The sequence below is a fragment of the Acanthopagrus latus genome, chromosome 18 (assembly GCF_904848185.1).
Source record: "Acanthopagrus latus isolate v.2019 chromosome 18, fAcaLat1.1, whole genome shotgun sequence".
NCBI classification, from domain to species: Eukaryota; Metazoa; Chordata; class Actinopteri; order Spariformes; family Sparidae; genus Acanthopagrus; species Acanthopagrus latus.
This window is the reverse complement of record NC_051056.1, coordinates 1800594-1820593: the sequence shown is the minus strand read 5'-3', so window position 1 is coordinate 1820593 and position 20000 is coordinate 1800594. Positions and strand designations below refer to the sequence as shown.

The 20000-nt window shown below is 41.4% G+C and overlaps 1 protein-coding gene across 2 annotated transcripts in view; it reads right to left on the bottom strand.

The window, feature by feature from the left end:
- The window catches only part of mgat4b (alpha-1,3-mannosyl-glycoprotein 4-beta-N-acetylglucosaminyltransferase B), a 110702-nt gene that overhangs the window by 61203 nt on the left and 29499 nt on the right, over window positions 1-20000 (bottom strand). For both annotated transcript variants that reach the window (XM_037077379.1, XM_037077380.1), the window contains exons 2-3: window positions 321-500; window positions 20-163 (exon numbers count right to left, since the gene is read on the bottom strand). In XM_037077379.1, the coding sequence (XP_036933274.1) occupies window positions 20-163; window positions 321-500 (324 nt within the window). The remainder of the gene's footprint in view (window positions 1-19; window positions 164-320; window positions 501-20000) is intronic.

Genomic DNA, 20000 nt, shown 5'->3' with positions numbered 1-20000 from the left:
AATGGTGTTTGTGTTTCACCTCCGGTGCGTCCCTGACCCACGTGCACAGCGGGCAGCAGGCTGTCCTCTCTGTTCAGCAGGTGAGGAAGATGATGGAAGATGGAGGGAAGCTGCAGGACGTTTTTACTGCTGCTCACATTCCACAACTTCAGCCTCGTCTCCTCTGCAACCACAACACAAGATCAAGGCGGGACCAGGTTAGACCAGGCTCATTAGACCAGGTGAGACCAGGTTACTTTATTTAAAACCAGACTGTACCACAAAGCTTCAACTAAACAAGACTTTCTGGTCAAACACATGACAATGATCTCCTCACTGACCGGAGAGGCTGCTCCAGGTGCGGTTGATGTCTCTCAGCGCCTGTTTCTCGGCGATGGCCCTCTTGATCTCCTCCAGGACCAGATTGAGCTCTTTGGAGCGCCGCAGGTTCTCCTGTTCAGCCGAGTGGAGGCGCTCCCTCAACGCCAGGAACTCTCTCTGGTAGATGTCCACCACATCTCCTGCAGAGAGGAAGAGGAGGAGAGGTTATTAAAGGTTTTCAGCACCTCTTAAAAACAGGTGACAAACTCCAACATGTTGTTTCAATTGGAAAATGGAAAATGTTCCTGAACATGAGTCATCACAGGACGTGTTTTTATGTCCCGAAGCTGTTTTTATTTTATGAAACTGAATATTAAAGATATTCTGGTCATCACGTAGGAACAGAAGACAGATGTTAATGCTGTTGTCCTCAGGACTGTATGGCAGCGTCATGAGATTACTCCTCAGACAAGTAAATGTAGGCCTGAACCAGCTTGTCATCATCAACAGGTGGAGAAAAAAAAAGACATAATCTGAGTAAAAACATGAAACTATAAAGCATAATCCTTCATCTGCTACCGCAAACATGGTCCATCATCCCTCCATCATCCTCTGAGTTAATGCTATGTGAAGGTAAATCTGCAGTAATCCCTGTCACACTCACTGACTTTAATATCAGGATGCTGTATCAGGCCGCGCATCGCTGATGTGGTTTGTAAAATAACAGATGACAACATGAACCGTTCAGACTGATGTTCAGTTTAACTGTTTTTATGCTCCTATTTTGTTCACTTTCATTTCATAGTTTATATTATTTGTTACAATTTGTTTTAATTCAGCGCAAAGTTTATTGGCAGAGAAATAATTCCATTTCCAACAAATTCAACACTTCCTCTGATTAACAGATGTTTCAGATGAATTTTTTTTTAAGTTTAATCATGTTGACTTTACAAATTATAAATTACAAATCATTATTATAAAATAAAAAGCTTTTCTTATGCAGCCAGTGTTTGAATAATGCGGGTATTTATTTGACAGTGTACAGTATTTGATGACTGTGAACACTGTTTACACACAAACGGCAAACAGTGGCATGTTTTCATGTTTTACAAACGATGCTCACTTTAAATACATTACTGTCTCTCAGGTGCTCCAGTAAATACAGGGAATAATCTCATGTTGCAAATAGCAACAAATTCTGCATCCAAACTGAGGCTTTATGATCAGTCTTTGTCAGATTTTCCAAGAATCTGGACACTGGACGCTGACACTGGACGAATACCAAAAGCTTTGGATAGATTAAATTGAATGTAGTTGAAGAAAAAATAAATGTAAACCTGATGGCGGCACTGAGGGAGGAGTAATGGACCCTGTTTGTACCTGGTGTTGATATGTATCCCAGGTGATAGAACAGTGGACAGCTCTGAATACAGCCGTGAAGCACCACCGAGCTGCATGGTGATCCCATCCCCCAAACCAAATGTCTGGTCTGGCATGACATATTTTTTTATAGTGTAAATATTAATGCATCCTGACATGGATGTCATCAGTGCAGGTTGCGGTGGTTGCTATGGCAACATGATAAAATGGACTTTCAACTGATGTCTTTTAACTGACGTATTTTGAGACTACAGTGAGCAGCCACTGATATAGGTTATGTTTTTGTTGCCTGTGAAGAAAGTCACCAGACTCCCTTTGAAAAAACATTTTGAGAAGATTGTTGATTTACACTCAGTTTATGGAAGAAGAAACATTTCACTGATCCAAATGTCACATTTTACAAAGACACTAAACTACTTCTTTGTCCCTGTGGAGAAAGTCCCCAGACTGCCTTAACAAATGTCTCAGTTTAGTGAGTTGTTGAGTTGGAGACACTTTATAAAGTCTGTGAAACTCTGTCTTTGACTAATTTGTCATTATTTTATTTCTTGTAAATTCAGCAAATGTTCTACATGAACTTCTTTCTGTCTTTATGCCTGTTTTTCCAGGTGATCTTTATTTGCATGTAGAGCAGGCAGTGATATCTGTTCACAGGTGGTCACTCAGATGTGTGTTAATGTTAGGTGTGAACACACTGAATGAAGAGGATTCATCCTCTGAATATTCATGATAATCTGACCGTTACCTTGTGTTTTACTCAAACATACTGTTAGTGTGTTTCTGTGTTTCTGTCTCTGAGCTGAACTTTAATAGATGGAAAGTAAAAACACTCTAATTTTGCTGTAATTATTCCCCTAAAGCCTCATTAATGGCGCACAATAGTCACATCTGTTTGGATGATGACTAAAATGTGTGTGGGCACGCACACACACACACACACACACACACACACACACACACACTGCTGATGAGTTTTTAATGATGCTCCTGCCCAGTTATTTATCTGCTCTGATGAAATAATCTCCTTCCTGCAACACTCAGTCTGTTAACAGTGAGTCTGTTTCTGCAGACTGCAGGAAGCTCAACACTCACAGAAAGTGTTTTAAAAACCTCATAGACAACATGACGCAGAAATTCAGTGACTTAACTCAGCTTAGCATGAAGACTGGAAGCAGGGGGAAACAGCTAGCCTGGCTGTGTCTGTGATATCAGCAGGTAACCGGAGTTTGGGTTTAAGAGTCAGAGTTGTATCAAAGAAAGAAGCTCCCACTGTTTGATTTAGTGGAACCTGTCAATATTTAGATAATTGAGATCAATGAATCATTAATGTTAGCAGACACACACACAAAACTACTGAATGAAGACAGACATGTGAAGAGCTTTACCAACAGCTGGTTAAATCCCTCCAGACACAGAGGATGACTGAATATGAGGCAGATTTTGGAGGCAGTGTGACAGATATTAAGTTAACGTACAGACGTGAGCAGACGGGTGGCACAGACTGGCACAAAGAAGCTTTTGTGTCAGTTCCTTTTAAGTTTTGAGACAACTCAAATCTGTTACAGCAAACATCTGTGCAGTTCTTGAATCAACAGCAGACTGAACAAACAGTCTGACAGACGAATTTGCAAGAATCTCGAGGTGAAAATCTGCATTTGTATCAATCTGAATGTAGCCTAAGAAGGCTGACATCTGTCCATCCGTCTGTCTAATAATTCTGGTCCAGACTGGGACACATCAACAGCTAGTGGATGGAAACAGTTCGGTGACCCTCGATTTTTCATTAGGTGCCAAAAGGATGAACATTTTAAACTCTGACACAGAAATAATCTATTCTATAAAATTCAGGCAGATTGTCTCAGAGTGCTGCTATGCAAAGTGAGCCAAATTAGCTGTTAGCGCTTCCTGTTTGTAGTGTAAACATGGATATACAGATGGATTTTGACATTTGGATTTTGACATTTCTTGATCAAATGCTTGAATTTAATAGGCAGATTGTTGTAATTTAATTCCTGATTCTTTAAATGATGAACCCTCAAGATTTTAAAGACTTTTGTCTTGCACAGGGTTTTCAAAGTCTAATCCTGTGTATGCCAACCTCAGACAATTGCACTGAAACAATGCAAAATTAGTTGTTAGGAGCTCCTCTTTGTGGTGCATGTGCAGACAGCCATCAATGGATCTTTTTGATACTGAAGAAAACTGGAAACATGAAGATTCTGACAATCAAACCCTCAACAGCCTGGTTCTGCTGGTCATGTTGTGGCTGTAATGTGACAGTGCAGCCTGTAGGGGGCGCCTGCAGGACTTCAAACTGCATCACACTGACTTAAGATGTTTTTCTTTCAAGTTAAAACAGAAAAAGGCAAACAAAATTGGATTTATGATGCTTTCATAACCAGGCCGACTCACAGTAAACTGTGTGTGTGTGTGTGTGTGTGTGAGAGAGAGAGAGAGATAATAACACTGTGAAAACACTCATTGTTGTGTTTGAGGCTCAGCGCTCTACAGAATTACATCCTCATATATTCTTGTTTGACCCCCACAGCCACTGATGTCCTGTGTGTGTGTGTGCGTGTATGTGTGTGTGTGTGTTCATTCAGCCTATTCCAATAATTAATAAAGACAATAACATCAATGATGGGTAAATTAAGAATTCGTTTGGGGTCTGGTTGAGGTGACCAGGCTGCCACAAGAAGACACCAAACACACATGCTTGAACACACACACACACACACACACACACACACACACACAGTACAAACACACACACGCACACACAGGCATATAGGCTACACACACACAGCGCGGCTCGATCAATAGCTGAGTGTCAATGGATAAACAGTACTAATACGCTGTAATCCTGCACTGTAATACCACACACACACACACACACACACACACACACACACACACACATTTGTGACATACAAAGCAGAGTTGAGAGGGCGGTCAGGTTGAGTCATCATGTGGTGCGTGTGTATGTGTGTGTGTGTGCGCGCGCGCGCGTGTATGTGTGTGTGTGTGTTAGCCTGATAATATAATAGCCACCAATCATAGGGTGGAAACCACCCAGGTAATGAGATTACCCAGCATACACAGACACACAAACACACAAACACACACACACACACACACACACATTACTCCAGGATGAGTCACAGTTAATGGTCTTCTGGTTTTTCACTCGACAGGAAGCAGGAGGTCTGAATGAGTCCCGATGCTCCTGAATGATCTCTAAAACCTGTCACTGTCAGTAATTATTAGTATCATATTGATTGATTGATTTTGACGCAGACTGCTGAGATTAAAGATGAAGTCAAGCAGGTTGAATAAAGCCTTGTTCACACCAGGTTCCCTCCTCATCACCGAGTAACATTTCATGGAAATTAATCCAAAGCTTAATGGCGAGTTCTTGGACTGAAGGCCTGTTACGTACTGTGGATAAAAGTGCCAGGCGATGCCCTTATGATGATGTCCACAGTAACATCGTGATGGACTGCAGTTTGGCGTGTCTGAATTTGAGGCGGTGTGTCTGCGGTCCTCTAGTCGCCGCTGTTTCCAAGCCTCCATGAAGAGTGCCAGGCTTTGAAGGCAGTTTTTTTAGTGGCCAAACTGTGTAATGACATCGTCGGGTGATGCACGTCAGCCCAAAAAGATTGTTTTCCCGAACACTTAAATGGTGAAAAAAGTGTCTGTAAATGGTGTCTGGTGTATGTATGTATGTATGTATGTATGTATGTATGGTGTATGGTGGATTCATTTGTTTGGGCCTCACAACCTCCGAGAAATGACTCATCACACTGTCAGAATTTGAGCCATTCAGTCCAATGCAATGTGTAAAGACCCCGTGCCAGGTTTAAAAGTGTTTTTCTCTCTGCACCACATGTTTGTAACTTAGTGGCTTCAGGAGCTTGAAATAAACTTTGTCATCTCACTGAATGACAACAAAACAATACACAGACAAATGAACATTTATGTTTGTCACAGAAGATACAGATACAGATGTTTCCCTAAACCTCAAGTAGTTTTCTGGACTCCACAAAAGTGTGACCGTACAGCGAGGGTCCGGTGTGTGTGAGCAGCCACAGCTTCCATAGCTGCAGACCATCAACCTCTTCAGTCGTTCACCAAGATATGCTGGATGTTCCTGGTGTCAGTTTGAGCTGAAGATGGTTTGTGTTTGTATGCTTTCTGAGAGTCAGCTGGGTTTCAAACCCATGGTTACAGTTAATCACTTTAAGGATTGATTTCAAATGTGTGAATTAATAAATCGGCTGCAGTTCAGCTCTGACATTAATTACATTAATTTTCCAGTCTCCATATTATCATCTGTCGAGCCGACAGCAGCCGCATACTAACACTGTGTATGGGTGTGTCTGTGGGGGGGGGGGGGCTTTCTCACAGGGCTGAGCTTCACTTTGGTCTGGCACTTTCTAACAAAGTCCCTAACGAAGTCTGTAACGAGGGGTCTCCCAACCCTCTGCCCCCCCGCCACACACACACACACACACACACACACACCACCTTCCCGCCCTCACCCCCACATCTCCCCCCCAGCAGATGGTGTTTAATCAGAAAGAAACATACACATGCACTGAGGGAGAGATAAATGAAGAACAAGTGCTGTTAGTCAGTCCAGCCTCTCTGCAGCGGTGCCAGATTGGCACTTATCACTGCAGCTTCGAGACGTGAACAGCTCCACGTTTCACGCTTGACATTTTGTCTGGAAAAGTCTAAAAAAATTCCAGAAAAACAGGAAAGGTACAAACTCAAAATAACCCTGAGTAACCCTCTGACTCTCAGAGAGAAACCGATGGGAGTTCTTAAATGTCCAGCAGGATGTCAGAGTGGCAGCAGGGTCCACAGGATGACTGACAGGAAGACTGTGAGTGTTACCTGCTGAGTCAGAGTGAAGTGTGTCGGAGGACAAGGAGGGAAGGAAGCAAAGCTGCTGAGTCAGCTGACCGGACGGTCATGGTTATAGCAGCTCATTATCAACGAGACTCAACAAGAGTACCGACAACTCTGTTACTAAGGCACTGACTCAAAACAGGAGGATGAAGATGACGGACTTGTTAGACCAGATTGTTGAAGGGTCAATCAAATATTACTGGAAGAGAACGTATAGATACTTGAGATCTTTCATTTCTTCTGCCAGGTTACTAAATTCAGACAGAGGTCATTTTACATGATATTTCTACTGACTGTGCCTTTTGCATGATTACAGTGCATGATTACCCTCGGCTCACACTCCTGCTGTCCTTCACCGGCCTCTGTTTGTAGACTGATCTGTGTTTTTGGATGTTGCTTGTGTGAATGAACTGCCCTATTTGGGATCAATAAGTTGCTGAATCTGAATCAGTAAATCATAACTCAATTAACAGAGTCTCAACATTGTATCTGCAGATAGAGTAAGAGGTGGTTGCTCGGGTGTTATTGAGGTTCTGAACACATGGCTGTGGTTTGATTCAAGATGATCACTGTTTCATTGTTAATTAGAATTTTTAAGATACAAATGCTCAAAACAAACCAACTAAAAACTTCAGTGAAAGGGAAAGGGAGTAATGTAATGTGTCATTATATTACTGCACTGCGTGACATAATGCGTTACAATCCGACCGACGTGAAGCGTTTGTTGTTGTTTCTTTCGGAACCCATCCAGATCAACACGACCATGTCAATATAGGCTCTGTGTGATTAATAGAGGCGGCCCGTAACTTCTGTGCTCAGTCTGTGTGAAATGAGCCTGATGATGAGGCCTGATCCTCCGAACACAATACAATACATTCTTAATTCACACCGTGTATTTATGTTCTGTGGACTAAAACAAAAATGCATAGAAATAGAGGTGCCGTTATAGACTACATTATAGAAGGTATGTGTCTGTTGTGTTTCATATGACTGAGCCTGCAATCAAACATATTTATTCCTGTCTGAAAACATATAAGACTTTGGTCCTCTGTCTGCTCATCTCTGAGTCCAAGACCATTTATTGATTTAAGAAAGATCTCAGATAGTTAATTGTTCCATAGAGGTTATGTGGAGGTTGGTGAAGGTAACTAGTAATATGTAATTATACTAATTACGGATGTTTTAAGTGTCTGTTGAGTTATTCTGGGTGGGATTTAGTTCTTATCTCCAGCTGTGTAACACATGTTGTGTAACTGCATGTGATACTCAATAGTGACAGGTACAGGTACAGAGGCTGGTCTGTGTATAAGTCTGTGTCCCCATTGGCTTCAAACCTCAATCCATCCAGTCATCACTGTGACGTCGCACCACAATCCAACGTTTACTTGAATTAAACCTCAACCAGCACAGTGAACAAACACTACTCGGTGTGTTTGGAAAAGAGACTGGAGTATGAATGCCACATATGGTTAATCTTTAGCGGTAAGAAGCAGTTGTGTTAGCTCTCTGTCAGCAGCGGTAGTTTAGTGAAAGTGGCAGCAGTCTCTGAATTGTTAGGAGAGTGTGCTTTTGTGGGAATCTGGCTGATCCTCTAACAAAAACACAAACAACCTCTGACAGCAGAAATATGAAGCTAACAGATGTTTGACTTCCTCCACCTCCATTCAGACATCAACATTCAGGCTAAACTCCCCCGTCCACACAGAATCCGTCTGATGATAATAAAACATTAATCCAGTCGTTTAATAATCCATCCAAACCACTTACATTTAGTCAAACTGGACTTTATTTAAAATACAGCTGAAGGAGCTAAAACCTCACAGTTTTCAGTCTGACGTCAAACTCACTTTCTGAACCTCCTCCGCTGTTTTTTGTGCTTCGTCAGTAAATTTCTTGGGGAATAAACCTCCATAATTTGTCTGCTGTTACAGGAGAAAAGGAGCAGGATGGGAGTGTGTGCTGAAAACGTCAGTGTGTGTGTCTTATCCAATATTTATGCTTTAGAGAGGAGGTTTTTGTCGCTTCAGCTTCCGACCTGCTTTTCTTAATAATTTCCATCATTTGGATGAACTGAAGAAACCAGACACAGTGAGAGTAAGTGAGAGAGAGAGAAAAAAAAGGTGACAATAAACAGCTGATTTCCATCTGGTGGTGTTAAAGGAAGTCAGTTATCCCCCTACACACACACACACACACACACACACACAGAGGCTGGGAGGAGCGTGAACACGAGTCAAGGCTGGAGCTTCACAACAATGACATCATCCTCACAGCTTCAGCAGCAAACTTGTCATGAACAAGAAACTCTTCTGTGGTGCTGATGAAAACCATCCGTCTGGTTTGTGCTGCTCATCTGGTTTCAGGTGGTGGTGAGAGCAGGATCAGATGATATCCCTGACCTCCTCCTCCCTGCCACCTCCTGCTGCTCCTCATCCATCCAGAAGCATTCCCAGAGCTGATGCCATGTATATAAATAATTCCCCCAGCGTATTTTGTGTCTGCCCCATGTCAAACTCTGAAAGGCGCCATCTCAGAGGCAACGTGATCACCGCTATGACCTTCAACACTTTCTGGGTATCCAGCACGTGCTCATAGGAAAAACAGATGTGTAGCTCGCCCGTCCAGAAAGTGAAACCAGGGTCAGACACCATCTTCTCTTTCTACTCTGCCATCAGTGATCTGCTCCTCATTAAAGCCTTTGTGTGTGTTAACTTCCCCTTGATATCCTTAAACCAACCAAGCTGCAAACATTTCACAATGTTGGCCACGCGATGATGAAGGTCTGCTGTGGTTCACCTGTCGCTGGTAAACAGGTCAGGCGTCATTAGCAATCAACCTAATCTGTCGTTTAGGTATGAGGGCGTGTTGGGATTTATGAATTTGACTCATGGTCAGACCAGTAACAATATCGGAGCCAGTAAATCCAGTCAAACTCAAGCGAAATTACAACCAAAGGAATTCAGATTATGACAGAATCTAAAATCTATACAGCCTGCTAGCTGTGTTGCACCCCCTGCTTTCATACTTTACTGTTCCACAAAAGACACAAAGAGGTTTGTGGTCAGTTCTGAGCAAGGGTGTTTCCTGTTGGTATCAATCGTCGTAGCATCAAGCATCTAGCTGAAACTATTTCCCCAGGACACATGGATAAACTGCTGCGCTTATTTCCAGTTTGACTAGTCTGAGGAAACAAATTTCTGCTGATACACGGCCTCTTTTCTTCAGTTCGCTATGAGCTCATGTTGCTCGTAGACTGGCTGACTTTGCTCCCAGGATCAGTTCCACCTGTACAACTGATGTCAAAGTCTGAGTAAAGTGAGTTGAACCTAACTTTGAATGTTCACACCTCGCATGTGATTTTTCACAAGACTCCCACGATCCTCCTCTGCTGTTCACACTGATTTATAACGTGAGAAGACTCTCTCTCTCTGTCTCTCTCCATCCTTGGTTAACCTTCTGTAAACACAACCTCATGCCAAGATCCTGCATCTCATCTTCAGTTCGGGAAAACTGGCAAATATCTTCCGGTGTGATAAGAGCTAAGCAACCATCGACAGTGAAGGAAAACAGGAGGTGAAGAGAGAGTACATTCAGCCCAGAGCTGAAGTTTGCACAACAGAACAGACCATAACAAAGAGCTATTCTTCTTTTCTTCCATTAATTCACACAGATCAGAGCAGACGACCGGTATGAACATTAGCATTCGAGCCAGACGGAGTGAAACAGAGAGAGCAGGACGGAGCAGCAGGATGGCCAAGAACACCAACAAAACAACAACAGAGAGAAAACACTGAAAACATCAGAAACTAAAACACAAAGGAGCACAGAGCTGTCAGGAGCATTAGCATGTTAGCCAAAAACTCTGAATGAATGACAGAAACAAAGAGTTGCTGTTTTTCCTCTCAGACACAAAGAACGACAGAGAGAAGGCTGAAAACATTAACAGCATCCGTCGTCTCTCCGACAGGTGTGTCTGTCAGCTTTCACACCACAGCCATGAAAAACGTGCGTCCTATCATCAGACAGGTGTCCACTTCTATCTTTAAGCTGGACACCTTCAACAGATGCTGCTGTCTGTGGAAACTGTTATTTCAATACAGGATGATGTGTGCACCACATGGTTTCTGCTATTACAGCTGCCAGGAAAATGACAACAATGGAAACATGCCGTTGTCTGAGAGAGAGACAATTAAGTGTCAATGACATGTATGACCAACTCACAGTATCTGTTATTTCAAACTTAAGATGTTAGCTTGTCAGGATGTATGGCTTTTTCTCAACGTGTGACACACGTGTGCTACAGGCATCAAATGATGGCCAACGTGTGTTGTACTCGAGCACATACAGTCCTGCTAGCTGCTCTGTGAGGAATTTTTCAAGAAAAAGAGTTCAGTTCTAATTAGCTAATGTTAGCATGCTTACAAGCTAAACTAAGATGTCGTGTCACTCCCAGATTTGAGGTGCTTTGAGCTCAATGCTAACACCAACATGCTAACATGCTGTTGTTTATGGAGGACTGTGACTGCCACAATCAAAATGAAATAAATAATGTGTAATTTAATATTCCAAAATTATATCAAAATAAATGTCCATATTAATTTATACATACATTAATAAATAATTCACACATGAATAAAACATTTATTTGAAATATATAGAAGAATAAAGTAAAACAAAAGAAAAACTAAAATATTTTTAGAAATTAATGGTAAGGTACATACATGTAGAGGTAAATTGAAAGTATTGATTGATTGATATTGATTAAACATAATCAGAAATAACAAAACTCCTTATTACATTTAGCCGATAATTCAGTGTTGTCAATGCAATACTTTTACTTTTACTCTGATACAAGTACATTTACTTAAGTAAACGATCAAAAAACTTCCTCCAACACTGGATGTATTATTCTACGTGTCTCTCTCTCTCTCTCACACACACACACACATGCACTCGCACCGTGCACGCGCGCGCACACACACACACGCACACTGTCTCCTAAGTTAAAACCCAAACAGTATCATTTGACACCATGACTTCATCGTACGGAGTGTGTGCGTGTGTGTGCATGTGTGTGTGTGACCGTCTGAGCTCTGGTTTCAGTCAATATGTGGAGTGGATTTGTGTTTATTTGAGCCTTTAGTCAATACTGTTGTTTGTCTGAGTGTGTGAGTGAGAGTGTGTGTGACCATGATAATGAGTCTCCGTTTTGGTTCATTTCAGCTCACACACACAGACACACAGAGAGACAGAGAGACAACCCCCCTCCCACACACACACACACACACACACACACACACACACAGACTGGTCAGTTGGCAGTGCTCAGATATTTTCACATGCCGCTTCCTCTCAATATCAGCTGTCACATCCAATAGGAACTGAGACAAAGAGATGGTAGGAACCAAAATCTGGCAGCGTTTTGGTTCCTACCCTCCTGTCAGAGCAGATGAAGTCACTGGTCTCACTGGGTTTCACTGGGATTCAGTTCCTGGTTTCTTTTTGATTTTAAGCCACAGATCCAAACAGTGAAAAGAAATAATCACATTCAAGAGCTTTATGTTTATTTTCTCACATTGTTAATTTATTTAATCCCAAAAACTGAATGTGAATGTGAGCAGAGATTCAAACACAGTCATAATGGACCACAACAAATTTAAATGTTGACTGTCGTTTCAAAACCTCACTGCCAGGATTACGATGTCAAAAGATGACGTCTCTTCATTTTATTTTAACTCAACCCGTGCCTACATGTGTAATTAGTCTGTAAATGTGGAACATGAAAGTCTCTTCAGGTTGTTAAAATAGCCAAATTTGCAGATGGACCATTGAATGGCAGCCACAGCCCACAGTAAAAGTACTTTTACTATCACTGCTGCTAGCTTTCAGAGGCTGCCAACATGGCTGCCACATTAGCATGCTTGCTAAAAACAAAACAGCGGGAGGAGGAAGCGATATGAGGTGGAGGAGGAAAAGGATGAGGAGGAGGCAGCGGGGCGTTCAAGAACAGACAGCTGCGGGAAAACACAGACTCAAACTGACTGCAAGTTTCTGACATTTGACTGAAATTGTGAAACAGTTGAAGAAACAGACTGAAGCATCACAGAGAGCCGACTACAGTCTGTCAGCCTCCTGCTGCATCACACAGTTTCCGTGGCAACCGTGGCGACCGTGTGTGTGTGCGTGTGTGTGTGTGAAGGAATTGACTTGACTCACACCATCTCCAATCACTCAACAATCACACAAGCACACGCACACAGACACACACGCACACACACACAGATGAGATCAGATGCCCTCTAGACTGTGAAGCGTGTCCTCGCTGTCTCTGCTGCTGTAGCCAATGATAACATGAACACACACACACGTGCTCACACACACACACACACACACACACACACACACACACACACACACACACACACACACACACACACACACACACACACACACACACACACACCTTGGATATACTCTGTGTGCACTCTTGGTCGATCTGATGCCCTCTGAATACTAACACATACACACACAGAGGTAGAGGACATGTTTAAACCAGTTTAAAAGGTTTTCTCTGTTTCTCTGTTTGTTTCTCATGATCGCTGTCCTCAGGAAGCCACATTTTTGTTGTTTTTCTGGACAGAAGAAATCATTCAGCTGCTTGTCAATACTAGATAACTGACATATTTGACAACAAGGATTCTGATAAATGTAGGAATGTGAGCAGACACAGAGGAGAACCAGAATCCAAATCAGAACATTAAAAACACAAATTGCAGCTCAGCAGACTGTCCAACTGAAGCTTTAAGATTCCCATCATGCTTTGCTCCCATCAGCTATGACACTTAGTGACATCCATAAATAACAGGATTTATATCACATCACACTGTATCCCATAATCCACTGCAGGCAGGCGCCGGAGCTTTCTTCAAAACAGAAATAACTGGCCTGTAACAAAGTAAAACCAACGAAGAAGAAGAAGAGGAAGAAGAAGAAGAAGAAGAAGAAGAAGAAGAAGAAGAAGAAGAAGAAGAAAACACAACAGCAGGCAGAATGGATTACACACTGTCTGTTTCAGTTGATAATAATGCATTTTATTCAAAGGCGCCTTTCAAAGCACTCAAGGACACTGCACATAACAACAACAGTATAACAAAAACAGGAGGCAATTTAGTGCAAATTAGGATAAATACATAAATAAACAAGAAGATGCACTAAACTAGTACCACAATATCACTAGACTCCCTTAACAAAACATCTAGATTGAGTTGTTAGATTGGCTTTGTTAATAAGTTTGATTTGATGTCTAAAGTGCTAAAGTCTTACCTGCCAACATTGATCAGCTGTTTGAACACACTGTTTTCACCATTTACACTCCATTTATGAAAGAAGAATCATTTTACTGATCTAAACATGTCACATTTTACAAAGACACTATAAAAATATAGGCCACTTCTGTGTCCCTGTGGAGAAAGTCGCCAGACTGCATTAACAAATGTCTCAGTTTAGTGAGTTGTTGAGTTGGAGACACTTTATAAACTCTGTGAAACTCTGTCTCTGACTCATTCTAAATTATCTGGGCCTGGGCAAATGTTCTACATGAACTTTTTCTTTTTTGGGTAAAATCATCCTATCTCAGGGGTACTCAATTACAAATCTTAAAGGGCCACAAAGATTTTTTTCAGTGACTCAAAGGTCGGTTTTGAGGTTGGTCAGGCCCCATGCAATAATACTGTAATATATAAAAAAAAAAATCTTCAAGAAAAATACAAACTAAAATAAAATGTCATTTCCATTTTAACATAAATTAAAATATAAAGTTGAATATTTCCTCCTATTGTTTGCCTTCAAACATTGTGTCCATCATTTCAGTCATGCATTCTTTTATAATTTCTGCATCTGAGAATGGCTTCTTGTGCTTAGCTAAAATCCACACCACTCTAAGTGAGCACTGCTATCCTGCTTGAAGCTTGATATGACGATTTCAGTGCATTAACTTTTGTTGTTCTTACCTCTGAATTTTGAGGAAATGTCCCTTCAAAATTCCTACGCTTCGTCTCATAATGCCGTTTCAAATTGGAAATCTTCATCACAGCTTCTCCTGGCATATTGTAACACTGTGGCGCAATGACTCGTGGGTATTCTGTTGGTGTTGGTGTAGTTATGTTACTGTGAGTAAAAGGGTGTTTGCCGGGAGAGACTCTCCATCTGTTAAGCCTACAGCATTAGCAAAATTAGATAGAGTTGTTGGTTATATCTCATTTAACTACATTTGTCCAGCTTGTTCTTGTCACTAAAGAATTAAGTACGTGGGTCTTGTCCCGGTTGGAGAGAGAATGAATGGAAACTGTAAGTCAAGACTTCTTAGAGATGCTGATTTTCACTGTCCACTTTTTTTAGCAGAGTACTTGGAACACGCCATTTTCAACCTCTTACAAAATGTGAACATGTGAACTGCTCCAAAAACGAGTCCCAGTGTACATGTGCTGACCCAACCAAAACACATTAGTGAAGGAATAACAGTTTGGGGGCCACAAACAGGAGGCCAGTGGGCCGGATGCGGCCCCGGGGGCCGCCTATTGAGGACCACTGTCCTATCTGCTTGTCCCAGTGGTGTTTATTTGCATATAGCATAGTGAAACATTTAGCAGCTTAAGAGACAGATATTTCCCTCAGGGGCTGGTGGAGACCAAAAACAGAGCTAAAAGAGAGAATACTTGACTCTGAATTATTGATCATATTGATCTGTAACTGCTGGATGTGTATTTGCCCTTAATATAACTCTATACATGATTTATGAATCCTTCTTACGTTTCTCTGACTCAGTTTTTAAGAAAACAAAATGAAGAGAAACATAAACATATAACTCTCATTAAGAGGCTGTGTTCTCACCACATCCTCCACATACAGACTGATAAGTTTCCTGTCCATATGATCCTGGGAGTGCAGCTTCCTGCCTATATGGTAATAGCTTCCTGTCTATAAGCACTCTGATGTTGCTTACGTCTGTTATCCAGAGGTCATACAGATTAACATTTCCTCCTCTACACTGTTCCCACGCTGGTTTACACCAACCCTGCTGCCCTCCACAAGGAAAAATAAAAAGTCCTCCTTGTGTTGATGCATTCCTCCCCATCATTATGTGTCATGTGACCTCATTATGCTGCCGTCTCTCTATGAGAAACACCTGCTGCCCTGAGGCAGTGCTGCTGGCTGCACACCACCCCAACTGACTGCAGGGGAAGACGTCAACTACGCTACCCAGAACCCCACAGGGAGCTATCATGGGGTCAGTGATTGGGCCTGGGTACTTCCTGTGTACAGCCTGTGCTAATGGTCTCAGAGGACCACAGTGAACCATAATGAAGATAAGAGAAGAAAACTGAGCTTCAGTGTAACCACACATGACTGTCCACAGATTAAAGGTGCAGTATGTAAGAATTTCATAACAGTTGAATTCATACTCCAAACAAGTACCAAGGAGAAGGCAGCAACTGACACTGCTGTTATCTTAATTAGCTCTGTGGCTAGCGTCATGATGTTGAAACTGTTCTATTCACATTTTATTGATAACTTCACATATTGTCCCCTACAATAGGTTTATGGGTTTAAATACTTTTCCTGAAGATTATTATACTCTGTTCATTGCTATGAAACATGAATAACAATGAGCCAAGTCTCCTCAGAAACATCAGGGACTCTGTGAACAGTAATTACAGAGAGATTGTCTTTTGAGATGAGAAAAGATTAGATGTCCACACCTTGTGTTATCAGCCTGCCTAAACAAGCTAGCAGAAGTTAGACCTTCCTGATGTGCCTGCTTTCAGCTGTAGTTTATTATTCATCATGTTTTTGTCAGAGTGTGCTGAGATGATGCAGTTTAGTGCAGTGAGAACAAGAAACATGAAGGAAGAAACATTTTATTTTGCACAGTTTGTTTGAATTCTGTCAGGTTTTTGGTCTTTCTCACATTTTTTTCTCAGCAACATAAAAACTAAAAACATATCTGTTAAAGCTGTTTGCATTGATTCAAAGATGCATTTTCGTTTTGTAATCTCTGCCACAGCTGCAGACATCTTTACTGTATAAGCATTTTATAATATAACGGTGCTCCCATTGGTTGACCAATATTCATTCTAGATATTTTGATGTGTGTCACTTTTCTTTATGTTCAGCTAAAATGCTGTAGCATGCTGCAGGGCCTGAGTCTAACATCATCCCACCAGACTTAAGTTAAGGAAATGACAAACTGAACCGAGTGCTGACTGCAACACATGCTCTTACTATAGTTACAGTCAATGGTTGGCTACTCAGGGCAAGGGAAAAAAATAATGAATATGCTGCACCAAAAGGACACTGCAAATCTGGGCTGAAATTGGCAAGAAATCTAGCTAGCTGCTAGCAGCCAGCAAGCAAGAGAACACTTGCTCACAGCTAAAGGGGGGTCCGATTTTACCCCTTCCTGACCACGGAAGATTATCCTCTGTCTTGCAAGATTAATCTATACGATTATCCTGTGGTCTGTGGTGTGTTAAGAGTCAATTTGTCCTGATAATTTGCTCGGAAATGGGCCGACAATCATAAATGTTAAACTTGTTCAATATTTACAACAAAAATCTTAATGTGTGTGGGGAAAGCCGACGACTCCTGAGTCACTACTCCATGAATTGTGACGTGAAACGAAACGTAGCCAACCAGCTGAGTGAGGAACGCAGAAGCGGACGTAAATAAAAACAGAGGGGAGATCAAACTTTTCCTATGGGGGTGTTTGAATTAGCCATTTTAATGTTTTTAATGGGTTTGGCATCGGCACTACCGTTAACCATTATGTGCTACCGTTAACTGTGATACTGGTGGTTAATGCAAGTATAGTGTGTGTGTTGTGTGTGTTGTCAGAAAAGTTTACATACCCTCTTCTATGTCTTCCATGTCTCTCATGTTTTAAAACGTTTAATAACTCTTTTTTTATATACAGTCTATGCTCTTTTCCGTTTATGAAGAGCCCGGTGACGCTGGGGTTGTTGCCATTGGTTACTATAGATCACTTTTCATCACACGATATTTCTGGCGTGGAGGACTAGATTCTAGATCGGCCGTGAGACAGATGTACATGGTGTCCTGCGCTGAGAATGTCAGAGCACACCACCCACAGTACGAGCAAGCTGATTTTTTAATCTTCATGTGTGGGGGCTCTACAGATAAAAAAATCTCTTCAGATTTATAAAATCCTTATGTGTGTACCCCCCTTGTTTATCTTTTCCGACAAATCCGGCAACGATATCAAATGTTTGATGCCTTGAAACATGTGCTGGGACCCTGTTTATTATTTTGCTGAAGTTTGGTGCTGTTCTGAGCATTATTTGTGGCTTTTTGATGGCGATTTATACTTGGACCCATTTACGTTTCTGAGGATGCTGAAACTACGTAAGCTAGCAGTCTGCAAACTTTATCTCTCGAGGGGGGGTCGTACTCGGTGTCAAGGTGTGTTAGCACATGGATTAAACTTACACCGGAATATCCCTTTAATGGAGCTAAATACACAGCAGGACTGAGAGTGTGTGTTCAGAGGAACATAAAGTGCAAAGCAGTGAACTGCTGTTTAACAACAAATTCACTGCAAACAAAAGTACGTAAGTGCTTCAGCTGAAGTCCAGTTTTGAGACACACTTCGAGTTTGGAGTTACAGACACATCATTTCACCAAACTTCTGTCAGAGATGACGTAACCACAGACAGTTATAAGAGTATAGAGAATAATGGAGTCCTCTGATAAACAGTCAGTACAGCAGAGCAGTAATACTCCATCAGAGCTGCATCTGTCTGATAGATTTACTCCTCCAGCTAACTAGATCCATTAAGACCCAGACTCACACAGGGAGGCATTAGAGCTCATAAACTGGCTGTTAGCCTGCAGCTTCAGAGGCAGCTGGCCTCACCGAGGAAGCAGATAGACGGTTCAGTTTCATCTGACAGATACCTGAAACTTAACAGTCAGCTTCTCTACAGGTAACATATTACACTGATGTTATCAGGCATGAAAATGGGTCAGGGGTGAAAAAGGTGAGAATGATACCACCCCTTTTTGGGGAGTCCGGGGGCATGCTCCCCAGGAAGAAAATTTTGAATATTTCATATTCAAAAGCATCAATCTGATGCATTTTGAGAGAAAAATCAAGCAGAATTACAAGACAGTATGCATGTATAATAAAGTATCTATCTATACATGGTCACATTATGCTATATAAGAAATGAGACTGACAACTTCTACTGACAAATTCATTGTCTTTCTGACAGAGGATGCAACGCGCTTACTGATCTTCCTGAACACATCTGCTAGCTCCCATCCATACCCCCATACCCCCCTAGACAGTATGAATAATATTCTGAAAACACATTACCTTACATATCATAATCATAATTATTGGTGTGTTAATGTGTGTTAAGGTGTGGGGCAGCTGCTAAAGGTGGAACTCATTTTAATGACTTTATAAGCTTTATAATTGAGGACACTCAGATCATGTCGTCAGTATTTCTGGCGCTGTGAATGTTTCAGTAGACGGTTTTCATGCCTCAATGTTCAATATCAACTCCTTATATTTAGACATGGGGACATTTTGCCAAGATAATGAACACTAACTGGCACAAAAAAGGAATAGTGGTTTTGATTTTTATTTATGCTGGTGTTTCAAATTTTTTGCTTTGCTATGTCATCCTTTACATAAAGAGACCAAAAGGAAACAAACAAGGTCATGTTCAGATTTAATGCTGAATTTACAAAAAGGCTCCAATGATTTAGAATTTGTCAAAGACAACATTTCACAATGTAAAGTTTCCTCTGCCTCAGCAACTCACAAAATTGAGTGTTTTTTTAAAGGGAGTCTGGGGACTTTCTCCCCTTCGTCTCCTTGCTGCTGCTGCTTTGACCTTTAGTTTGTAGCTGTCTGCTGTGCTGACAAATACGGTTGTTCATAACTGTTAGATAAAATGATTGTTATCCTGGCTATTCAAACTGATAGATATAAATAAAACATGAATATTGTGCAGTGATGTACAATGATGTCATTATGATGTCATTAAAGTAACCAGTGTCCTGCAGCTCCAGTTACTCCACAACTAATCCTGTACAATCACACATGCCTGCTCTGATATATGCATGTACTGTGTATAAATATTCATGTGTATATGAACTGTTGAACTCTTATCAACACTCGGTTGTTACCTGAGAATAAAACACAGACTCTGCATGTACTGTAGCTCTGTGAATACTGATATTAATACACAATAAAGTAAATAATTAATACGAGGATACGTACTCAGCTGCTGTCGGTGAGACGCCTTAAACCTCACAGAATCAGCACTTTATATGCTCAGGATAGTTTTAATTTATGTATTTATTCATGCTTATCTAAT